At 57.7% G+C, this 11,467-nt stretch overlaps 1 protein-coding gene across 3 annotated transcripts; it reads right to left on the reverse strand.

Moving 5' to 3' along the window:
- Positions 1-199: 199 nt before the first annotated feature.
- Positions 200-11,078, reverse strand: LZTS2 (leucine zipper tumor suppressor 2). 3 transcript variants are annotated; one of them, XM_010589056.3, is made up of 5 exons: positions 10,961-11,078; positions 4,154-4,603; positions 2,724-3,374; positions 1,866-2,135; positions 200-1,101 (listed from the first exon to the last, which is right to left on the reverse strand). In XM_010589056.3, the coding sequence occupies exons 2-5, from the start codon at positions 4,559-4,561 to the stop codon at positions 418-420; spliced, it is 2,013 nt and encodes a 670-aa protein (XP_010587358.1). In that variant the 5' UTR covers positions 4,562-4,603; positions 10,961-11,078; the 3' UTR covers positions 200-417. The 3 variants fall into 3 exon arrangements, with proteins under 3 accessions (XP_010587358.1, XP_010587360.1, XP_023402580.1); XM_010589058.3 differs by lacking the exon at positions 10,961-11,078 and adding an exon at positions 8,225-8,334; XM_023546812.2 differs by lacking the exon at positions 10,961-11,078 and having other exon boundaries at positions 4,154-6,824.
- Between the last annotated feature and the right edge of the window lie 389 nt (positions 11,079-11,467).

An 11,467-nucleotide genomic window follows, 5' to 3' on the forward strand; every position in this document is an offset into this window, starting at 1 on the left:
GGCAGGGTGGAGGCAGGCACATCTGGAGCAGCTGGCGCGGTCTGGGTCTCTCTGGCTTGGGATAGGGAAGAATGCAGAGATGAGGGAGTCCCCTCCTCTTTCCAGCTCTCCTGGCTGGGGTTGACTCGTGAGTATCTGGGGGTGACTGGAGTTGACAGTGACATTGGTAGCAGTTAGGGAGTGAAACAGGTAGACTGAGAAGGAGCCTCTGGGTGACAATAAATGCAGGGACCTTCAAGGGGTCTGATCTTGCTCCTCCAAGCCACAGGGCTACCCCAACTTCCTGGCAGCACCCCAGAGGCCTGGATCCCCGGGGCAAGTCGCTCTGGGGCCCTCAGCGGACCTAGGGGCCTGAGTGAATAGGAGGTTGCTGCCACCCTTCAGCAGAGCTCCCTGCAGGGTTGGATGCCAAGGGCCCTAGATTTCAGTAGCGGTGATCTCCTCCAGGCAGATGCAGGGGGCCGGCTCGGCCAGCCCCAGGTCAGCGAGCTCCCGGGCCTCCAGCTCCAGGCTGAGCTGCTGCAGCTCCTGTTCCAGCTGCCGGTTGCGCCGGTACATCTGGATGTAGTTGTGCTGCAGCTGCTTCTGGTAGCGGATCACCTGCTCCTTCTCTGCCTGCCAGGCCTGTCGCTCCCCCTCGAAGTTGTCCCGCTGCTCCTCGCCCCGCCGCCGCTCCTGCTGCAGCTCTGCCCGCAGCCGCTCCACCTGGGCCCGCAGGCTGCCCCCTACCCCAGCTGCTGCCCGCTGTGCCTTGGCCTCATCACTCTCTGCCAGGAGGAAGGGGTCAGCAGTGGCAGGTGGCACGGGGGGGTCCCGGAGTCCGGCCACCTCAGCATCCAACTGCCCAGCTTTCTCCCGCAGACGCTCTGCTTCCTGGCGATGTCGCTGTAGCTCCTGGGAACAGGCTTCCAGCTCCAGCTCCCGTGCCCGGGCTGCTTCCTGGAGGCCCCGTGCCCGGCCCTCACTGACCCGCAGTGCAGCACGGGTCTCTCGCAGTGCGACCCGCAGGGCCACCAGCTCACTGCCCTTCTGTACCAGCTCTGCCTGAGACTCCTTCAGCTGCTGCTTCAGCAGAGAGATCTCGCCTGATTTCTGGCACACCTGGGTTGGGGGAGGAGGAGGTGGTCAGGAACGATGGTGAGAAGGGATCTCCCTGAGGATCAGGCCCTGAGCATCATGCTGGGAATTTGGGGACGAGGAGGTTCAATCATTATCCCATTTTACAGATGCAGACACTGAGGCAAGTGTAGTAACATGTCCAAGGTCATATAGCTAGTAAATGGCTGACCTAGAGAACAGATCCAGATCTTTGTCCTTCAACACTAATGTCTTTAAATCATGACACACTGTGCAAACACTGCACTGCCTAGCCCTGCCTGAGGACTGGGGTGGCAAGAGTTGCAGGAGTGGGAGCATGTGAGGGCAGTGACCACATTGCCGGTTGAGAGGCGGTACAGTGTACTGGTTAGGAGCGCAGAGATCAGAGCCAAACTGCCTGGGTTCAAATCTCAGCTTGGCCACTTGCTAGGTGTGATTTTGGACTCTAGCCTTTCTGGGCCTGTTTCTTCATCTATTAAAATGCAGTTATTAAGAGCACCCACCTCATAGGGTTGTTGTGAGGATTAAATGAAGCATCCCAGGTAACATGCTTAGAATAGCGCCCAGTATGAAGCAAGCATTACATTGTTATCGGTTAGGAGGTAGCTAGGACATGGATCTAGGTGCTAGACCAGACCCATGAGGAGACCTCCACCCAGAAAGTCCTCTTCACACAGAGGGAGGAAGGGGAGGCCTTCTGTGGTGGCAGGCTGAGGGGGTGTGTGACCTTTGTGCCCCTGCTCCCTATTCCTCCCAATCTGGCCCACCTCCCACTTGGTCTCCTCCAGCCGTGGCCCGAGCTCCCGCTGCTCCCGCTCGAAGGTGGCACAGCGCCGTTCCAGCTGCTCGCGCTCCTGCAGCAGCTGCGCAAAGTCATCCTGCAACTGCCGCTTCTCCTGCTGCAGCTGGAACACCTGCAGCTGTAGCAGCTGCTGGGCCCGCTGGGCCCGCTGTGCTGCCTGCTGTGCCTGGGCCGCAGAGTCCTCTCGCAGGGCCTCGCGCTCCCGCTGCCAGTGCCGCTGCCGATCCTCATACGCCTGTGGGTGAGAAGGCAGACCTGGGTCCTGGACGGCTCCCCAGACCTCGATTCTGTCTGCCCCAACACCCCACTCACTGACTGCTCTGATGGGCCCCTGGCCTGAGCTCAGGGAGGGTCAATCCTATTAATAAAAACTATGGCAATAATAACTACCTTTTATAATAATAATAGAAATAACAACAATACTATTAATTAGCAGACGCTTAATACAGCACTTCTTAGCTGCCAGGCATCATTCTAAGCACTTTATACCATTTGCCTTATTTAATCTTCATAACAATCCTATGAAGCCAGAAATACCCCATTTATAGATGAGGAAACTGAGGCTCAGTAAGGCTAAGTGGCTTGGTCAAGCCCAACAGATAGTGAATGGTGGTGCTGGATTTGAATCCATGCAACCTGACGCCTTACCACTTTACAGGTAAGGTCAGACAGCTGGGGTGGGGGTGGGGTCACAACAACAGCTGCCCAACAACCCCCCCCCCAGCACCCATGGAAATGCTCCTTGTATTCATTCCCAGCACCTCCGCTGCTCTGCCACGCCACCCCTCACGATCACCGCTGACCGCACCTGGCACACGGTTACCTCGCTCTCATCCAGACTGTCCCGCAGCTGCTGCAACTCTGCCTCGCGATCGCGATCACGGAGCTTTCCTTCCAGGACACAGTGCAGCAGGGCCTCATCAGAAGGCGGTGGAGGGGGCGGGGGTGGTGGGGAGCGCTCCCCACAGGAACTACTGTCAGGGGAGGCCCGGGGACCGCTGCCCAAGAGGCCCCCAGCCATGCGGCCCCCCAAGGAGCCCGTGCTCTTGCTGGAGGAGGACCGACCACTGTCTGAATGGGAGGGCCCAGCAGGGGCCCCTCGGGCTGGCCCAGACAGTGGCCCCCGCCCAGGGCCATGGGAGGGCAGGTGTCCACCTGGAGAGTTGGTGGCCGCCTCAGCACCCCCGGTGCTGTAGGTGGGCAGGCTGGACAATGAGTTTCGGCCAGAGTCGGACAGTGTTCCGGACGGGCAGCCGCTGGCCCAGCCACTCAGTGCCAGGGGCTTGTCGGCAGCCGAGGAAGAGGAAGAGGAGGAGGAGGAGGCAGGGCCCCCAAACAGCTGTGTCAGGCTCCCTTGGCTCCCAGACAGCCCAGAGGCCCGAGGACCCAGGAAGCTAGGTAGGGATGGTGCCCCTCGAGGTTTGGGCAGCACTGGCTTGAAGGCTGTTGGGCGGATCAGGATTTTCTCCATGTTCTGAAATGAGGTAGCCATGTAACACTGGGGATGAGCTGCCCAGTCTTTCCAAGCCCTTATCATAGTCCCTGTCCTCCCACCTGGGGTCCCAATCCCCACACATTAATAGCAATTGCAAACATCACCTGGTAGGGCAGTGGTTAAGAGCTCAACTGCTAACCAAAAGGTTGACAGTTCGAATCCATCAGCTGCTCCTTGGAAACACAATGGGGCAGTTCTACTCTGTCCTGTAGGGTCTCTACAACTCGACAGCAACGGGTTTGGTTTTTGGTTTACTATCAGCTGAGGGCCTACTGAGTGTCAGCTTTTTGTCAAGCAATTTTAAAAAGGTTCATCTCTAATCATTACAACAGCCATTCAAGCAAAATACCACTATCCCCATATTACAGATGAGGAAATGGAGGCTCAGCAAGGCTAAAGGCCTTGCCCAAAGTCAAACACATACTTGTAATAACAGTGATTTAAGCAGCTAACATTTATTGAGTACATGCTGTGTGCGAAGCGCTACACTGTGCACTTTACATACATTGTAAAGATTCTTAGAACAACCTTACTCAGGCTGACCTATTATTACCAGTTTACAGATACTGGAACAGAGGCTCAGAGAGGGTAAGCAACTTTCCTGAGGTTATACAGCTACAACGAGGCAGAGCTGGGGTTAGAACCCAAGTCTGGTGAATCTGTAGGCCACACTCTTTCCTCCAAACAGGCCTCCAAATTCCAGCTTCCCCAGGGGACTCCTGTCTCCACCCTGCCCCACAGGAAGGGCTGGTCCTCACCTTCTCCAGCTTTCCAGAGACAGGGATGAGCTTTGGCGGGGGGCCACGGAGGTGGGCATTGTGTGCCCGCTGCTCTCGCGCATCCTCAACATCACTGCTGGGGCTGGGGGGTGACTCTGTCCGGAAGTCCTCATTGATATAGGTGAAACTCGTGCCAGGGACAGCCTTCCTGGGGGGTACATCTGGGCATAGTGGCTCCTGTGCCCCATAGCCACCCCGTAGCAGACCATCTTGCTGGCGGAAGAAGGTGGGACCAGGGGGGCCGTGGTGGCGGGGAGGAGCTGGCCCCCCTGGGCAGGGACGGCCTGAGATGAGGCTGCTCACGCTGCCCATGGCTGGAGTTTGTGGGGCAGTGGCGGCCTCAGGGGTGGGCTCCAGTGGCACCGGCAGAGTCTGCACAATAGCCATGGTAGCAGAGGCTCAGGCCTGGCCAAGGGCCTCCGGGGCAACCTGTGAGCAGGGTCATGGTATCAGAGTCCCTCCCTACATTAACCTTGAGCCCCCTCCCTATACCAGGGTCTGAAGCCCTCTCCTGAGCCCTTGTCCCAGGCCAAACGGCGCAGCCAATAACAAGCCCTGATCCCCGACCAAAGCTCCCCTTTAATGCATTGGCATGAACCTCAATTCTCCCTGGGCCTCAGATCACTGCAAACTTTATCTGGACAGGGGTGAGGATTGAGTCCACTGAGCAGAGATGATGAGGAAGATGGGAAGCCTGGGTGGTTCCATGCAGGGCCCCTTAGCAGCAAAGGCCCAGGTCAAGGCCCAAGCCCAAACCCATACCCCCACATAGGGGCCAGGGCTCAAGGAAGAAGCCCTCCCTACAAGCTCCCAGCACAGGTCCCTAGTCCCCTGGGACAGGTAACCTCATTACAGGGCAGTCTGGGCAAAGACAACCTCAGGGACACCATAAGCAACTCAGATGGTAATTAGAGAACAAACAGCCAAGGCCAGGCAGTGCCCAGCCTCCCCCAGCTGGACCTCAGTTTCTCCTAGACAGAGAGGCAGCAAGGGTGGAGCCTGCCAAACAAGAAACCCAGAGTTCTTAGGGAGTCCACAGGTGCCCTCTGGGGTCTCTTGCCTCCCAGAGGTGGATGCAGGCTCACACTTGTTTCCATGACAACTCCTAGCCTCCCCATACCCAATCAGGCCTAAAGAAGCCTACAAAGTCCCTGCCCCACTGCCAACCTCTATGAAACCTTCCAGTGTTAGCGAGTTTCCCAAAGTAACCCCGAGAGTATGAAGATAGAAGGGCCTCCTCCAACAAATTCTTCAAGCCAAAGGCCCCAGCCTCACCTCTGGCAGCTGCTCCAGAATCTCACTTCCCTGGAGTCCAGAGAAAAGGGCTCCACCTCCCCAGGCCCTACTCCTTCCTGGGAGGGGACAGCAAGCCTCCACCCGGAACTCCCTCCTCAGTCCTGAGGCAGATGACCAGAGCTTAGGCATCTGCTGAAGTCATCATATAGAGCAGGGGCCAAGAAGTGGACAGGGTTGTGTGGGAGCAGGAATGTGTGCATCTACTGGTGTATATGTGACTATATGCATAACTTGTCCTCAAATTTGTCGCCGTGGAGTTGACTGCCTTATAGGGTTTCCAAGGCTGTAATATTTACAGTCTGCTTCTGGTAAGATTTACAGCTTTGGAAACCTACAGAGCAGTTCTACTCTGTCCTATAGGGTTGCTGTAAGTAGGAATCTACTCAATGGCAGTGGGTAATCTTTACAGAAGCAGACTGCCACATCTTTCTCTCAAGGAGTGGCTGGTGGATTTGAACCACCAACCTTTCAGTTGGCAGCCAAGCACTTAACCACCACGCCACCAGAGCTCCTTAACTATGTGCACGACCAAGAACAAAAACCAAACCCATTGCCATTGAGTTGATTCTAATTCATAGTGACCCCGAAGGACTGAGTAGAACTGCCCCATAGGGTTTCCAAGGAGCAGCTGGTGGATCTGAACTGCTGACCTTTTGATTAGCAGTTAAGCTCTTAACCATTGTGCAACCAGGGTTTCCGACTATATGCATAAAAAAAAAAAAAAATGCATAGGAGGAGGAAAATGAACACTGTGTGTATATATGAGTGAAAATCTGTCAGAAAACATCATGAATAAGTGTATGTGACAGTATATAACATCTGGATAGTCAGTATACTCATATGTATTAAAAAAAAACAAAAACAAAAACACTGCCGAGTTGATTCTGGCTCATAGCGACGCTATAGGACAGAGAACTGCTCCATAGTTTCCAAGGAGCGCCTGGTGGATTTGAACTGCCGACCTTTTGGTTAGCAGCCAAAGCTCTTAACCACTACGCCACCAGGATTTCCCTCGTATGTACAGACATGAATAATGTGTGAATTCATGTGTACATCTTACAAGAGTATATATGGGTAAATCTGAAACCAAACCAAACCCATTGCTGTAGAGTCAATTCCAACTCACAGCGACCTCATGTGACAGAAAACTGCCCCACAGTGTTTCCAAGGAGTGGCTAGTGGATTCAAACTGTCGACCTTTTGGTTAGCAGCTTAGCTCTTAACCACTATGCCACTATTAGAAAGTATGTAAAAGTTATGAATGCATAGGTATAAACCAAAAACCAAACCCAGTGCCATGGAGTCGATTCCGACTCCTAGCGGCCCTACAGGACAGAGTAGAACTGCCCCATATATATATATATATATATATGTATATACCACTGATTTTAATATGAGTGACTATATAAGAGAATTACATTTGAACAGATGTTATCAGTACATTCACATATACATGAATATGTATGAACTTACGTGTAAACTCATCTGTATATCCTACACATGTGGATGAATAAGATGTGTGTGAACAGAAAGGTGTGTACAAAGGACTGTGTGTGAATACGAGCCTGTGTGGGAGTGGGTGGGTGCCTGAGTGGCATGCAGGGCCAACTGGGTGAGTGGGAGCCTGTTTTCTTCCCTCTCTGGAATGCAGGGAGAGGTGAGACACACATTATCCCACTCCTTTCCCTAACCTGGTCCCCATCTTTCTTGCTTGTGCTCTTTAAGTTCATTCCTCTCTTCCACACCCAAGTCAAAAGACCCTGGAGGCCAGGAAGGTGACCGGACCAAGGGGAGAGGGGCTGGGAGCTGGGGATCAGTGTCGTTCGGGCTGAAATCATAGGCCCCTTTGGAAAGCCCGGGGTGAGAGCATCCCACAAGTCCAGGCCGAGTAAGGCAGAAAGAACACCCCCTCCTCTCCTTCAATTCCTCCCTCTCCTGCCGGACCACCCCAGGGCAAGAGGATATCAGTGGGAAGGGGCTTCTTAGGGGGCCAAGTGGGGCGAGCATTTCTCCACTTTAGTGAGCACAGAGAAAATGAAAACTGAGGGGAGGAGACGGCCTCAGAGAAAGAAAGACGGGTACCTCAAACACATGAGACAAAGACTCGGAGAGGCCCGGAGGGTCCGGCACACAAGGAGCCCGGCAGGCCCAGTGAGCCAGGGCCCTAAAACTGAGGTCAGAAACAAAGCTGGGCCCCGAGAGCCAGACGCCCGGGGAGCCAGAGCCAGGCGTCTGCAAAGCCAGGCCCAGCCAGCCTGGGCTCCCGCTCTTGGAGCCGAGAGAGAAGGAGGGGCAAGTGGAGGCTCCATTTTGAGAAATGCGTTTGTGGCTGTGGGAAAAGGGAACCCCTCGCCCTCCAACTGCTCCCTGGGAAATCTCTGTGGCACGGGAAGCCCCCGCTCAGTGGGCAAGGGACTGGCTGGGGCGGGGGGACAGGGCGCTCAGCCAGAGCCGGGGGGGGGGTTTGGCCAAGGTCCAGGCTCCCACAGACCTCAGTTTTGGGGGCTGCGGAGTTGGGGAAAGTCTCCCCCCACCCAAACTCCCGGGAGCAGTGAAGCGGGATCAAGTCTGGGATCACGAGTTCTCATTCCGCGACAGGAAGCCAGGAGCCTCCGACCCACCCTCAAGAGTCCAAAAGAGCGCCCCCCCTTCCATAAAGTCTGGGCAGCTGCGGATTGCCGGCCCCCCACTGGCCCTCCAGCGTGCAGAAGGTGGGGGCGCCCCACGTCGCCTCCCGGATGCGACCCCCCTCACCTCCGCTGCGCTGCTCCATGCTCAGCCCTGAGCCGCCCCCAGCGCTCCACAGGCGCGCAGCCCCGCTCCAGCCCGCGCGCCGGCCACTCGGAGCCGCCCGGCCGGCCCGGCCCCGCCTCCGCGGCGCCCCCCGGCCCGGGCCAGCCCCCGTCGGCCCGAGTGGGCGGGGCGGGGCGGCGCGGGGAGGGGTCCGAGGGCGGCCCCGCCCCCGGGCGCGGACACGCGCAAGAACCTTCACGTCACGCGTGTCCGGCGCACGCGGGACCTGCACGGCGGGAGCCAGGCTCTCTCCCACCGAGGACTAGTGTCCGTGGGCTCGGGGGCTCAGGACTCGGCGGCAGCGGGTCACCCTCTCCCCCTCAACCAGGGCCCCGGGCCCGGCGGCAGCTGGTCATTGTTTGAGCACAAAGGGCCCGGCGCGGCGGCGGCTGCCCCTCCCCCTCCGCTTCGCTAGTCGGAGCCTCTCCCCAAGACACACTCTCCAGCTTCAGAGTCCATACGGGGAGGCCTAGGGTCAGATGCCCCCTTCCCGGTCTGCCGGGGTCCTGCACCCCAGCACAAGTCTGGGGGCGAGGCTCGGCCGGTGCCTGCCCCACCCCCAGTGGGTCGCCGGCGGCACACTTGGATTTGCGGAGGCGGCTCCACCTGGCGTCCAGTTTGGAGAAGACACCCAGCCACACATTCCCTCCCTTCCCTTCATGGGAGTCCCTACCCCACTCCCCACTCCTCGCGAGCCTAGGTCTGTCCCTGGCACGGCTCCATTCTCCTCAAGCTTCCTTCGGAACTCTTTGCAAAGACGCTTGGACAGAGGCGGCCCCTGGCCCCCCAACAATCACTGGGGTGAACCGGTCCAAACCTACAGTCCAAACCTACACCAGCCTCACGGCAAACAACATTCTACTCCCTTTCCCAGGGTCACAAAAATCCTCAGCCTCTCGCAAACAAACACAGTCTTCTTAACACCTACATGGTCTTCCCCACATTCAGTCTCACACATCCACAATCTCACACGGTCTCATCCATCGCATGGTCCCACGTTCCTTCTTCTCATATCTTTGAGGCCAATTCACGCAGATGCACACTGTCACACGCCTTGTTTTGCAGTCTTTCACATCCAGTCAAAATCTTAAATAAATACACTTAGTCTCCTAACGATCTTTCAGACATTGACAGTCTTATTCACAGTTGCTCACAGACAACTTTTTACACATACACATTATGTTTTACAAACATATTCCTCCACACAGATTTTCCCTCAAGGGTCTCTATGACCTGGTCAGGTCAGCTGATGCTGGCACCCCTGGGCAAGGACGGCCTCCCTGTCCCCCAGGGCCAAGGCCTGCCAGAGCTCGGCTCCGCCCCAGGAAAGAGCATCCCCCCTTCCAGGCCACAGCCCTGGCCGGCTCTCGGCTCTATTTTTAGCTCTATGGAAAGGGTTGTTTTTCTTTTTCCCTGGAAAGGGAATCACAGCCCAGCTACCCTCAGGCTCATCCCAGACCTTTTGCCTCACAAGAACAGCCTGAGGCCCCCTCCCCAGAAGAGACCCCCTTGTCTGGCCTTTTCCTGATCCCAGCCTCCAGGGACACCAAGTGCCTCCACCCCTTCCCGGCAGTCTGCCCAGAAGCTCAAGCAGCAGCTGGGCTCAGCATGTGTGTAGGGGGGCGGCGTGGGGGCGGAGAGGGAGACAGAGGACCGCTGCCCACCACCCTCGGGGAGAGCTTGGACTCCTTTCTGCTAGAGGGGGTAGGCCCAGTCGGTATGAAGGGCTGTTTATACTCATGCGCTCTCTGGCGGGGGTGGGGGGGCTTCCACTCTTGCATGGGTGGGATTTCTGTTCCTCCATTCGGGGGAGGAACTCCCAGTCTTGTCAGAGGGGATGGGGTGGTAGGAAGGGGATCCACAGACACTCAAGCAGTTGCTCCCTGGGATGGGAGTACCGGGCGGTAGGGGGCAGCTGTCCATTGCTACCAAGGAGAGTACCCCCTCATACCTTCAGGGATGGGAACACTACGAATATGTTCAGGGGAGGAAGGGCGAGGAGCCCAGTTAATCCCACCCCCGCCCAACAGTCTCCAATTCGGTGCCACCCCGGCTCTAGGGGGCGTTGTGCTCCCATTTCTGGGGGAGGGCTTATCACCGCTCGAAGGTCGAGGCGTAGAATGGAATACTGCCCATTGTGGAACCGTGTAAGCTCGCCCGGGCCTGGGGAGGGGGTCCCTGCAAGTGGCAGGAGTCGGGGGAGTACAGCCACAAGGCTATGGCACAATCACGTGCTCGGCGCCTGTTTACGTCTCAGTCTTCACCTGGCTGCGGTGGGGAAGCTGGAACCTCCCGATGCGTCCCACCCGGTCCGCCCCCGTCGGCGCTCACCGGGCTGCCCCTCTCCCCCGCCCCTACCAAGTACGCGACAGGAGAGTGCCCTGCCCGGGGGGGGGGTCCTCGCGGGCCGGTGGCGCTGTCCCTGAGACTGCAAGGGTAACCCACTGGGCACCTCCTTTCCTGAATGCACGTGTGTTCGTGTCCCACGTGCGTGCGTGTCTCTGTAGCACGCGTGTGAGCCCCTCAGTGCAAGTTTCTGTCTCGCCTCCTTGTGCAGAGTTCCTTGCCTGTCCCCCATGGAGTGGGGACCCCCCTCTTCACCCCAGCCCTCAGCTTTCCGGGACGGGGAAAGTTCGCTCCGGAGCAGGAATGTGCTGGAGGCGGGAGTTCCTACACCTCCGCAGTCCCGCCACTCACCCAGCACCACCTGCACCGCGCTCCAGCTCCAGTCCGGTGCCTGCTCCAGCGGGGGAACCTCTGCGCGGCAGATCTGCCGGCTTCCAAGCCCGCTCAGGGCTCCGGGAGCCCGCCTGGCCCGGCCTGGTGAAGCGGGGCGGGGCGGCTGAGGCCGCGCCCCCGACCCAGGGAGGGGAGTGGTCTGCCCGGCACCCCCTCAAGAGCCAACCCAGTACCCAGCAGAAGCTGGACAGTGGCCCGAGGCTGCTCCTCTGGCCTCTGACTTCACCAGCTTCCTGAACTTGGCTTTCAACCTAGGGAAGGGGCGAGCAGCACGTGACCGAGAGCTAAGCTACTGGCCGCCTAACTAAGCTGGCTATAGGGCTTGACGGGGCCACCTTCCCTGCTCCATAGGGAGCCCAGTCTGGTCCACTCCCAGCCCACTTCCCAAACAGGGAAAATCCCTGGGGAACAGACAAAGAAGTCTCGGGTTTCACCAAAACAGCCCTCCCCCCACTTCATCTTGGG

Source organism: Loxodonta africana, chromosome 16 (assembly GCF_030014295.1).
Source record: "Loxodonta africana isolate mLoxAfr1 chromosome 16, mLoxAfr1.hap2, whole genome shotgun sequence".
Taxonomy (NCBI): domain Eukaryota; kingdom Metazoa; phylum Chordata; class Mammalia; order Proboscidea; family Elephantidae; genus Loxodonta; species Loxodonta africana.

Coding starts and splice junctions, on each gene's coding strand:
- LZTS2 (XM_010589056.3), bottom strand. CDS start 4,561: ATGGCTATTGTGCAGACTCTGCCGGTGCCACTGGAGCCCACCCCTGAG. Junction 3,375..4,153: donor TCTCTGGAAAGCTGGAGAAG/GTGAGGACCAGC, acceptor ACCTCATTTCAG/AACATGGAGAAAATCCTGAT. Junction 1,102..1,865: donor TGGAGGAGACCAAGTGGGAG/GTGGGCCAGATT, acceptor CCCCCAACCCAG/GTGTGCCAGAAATCAGGCGA.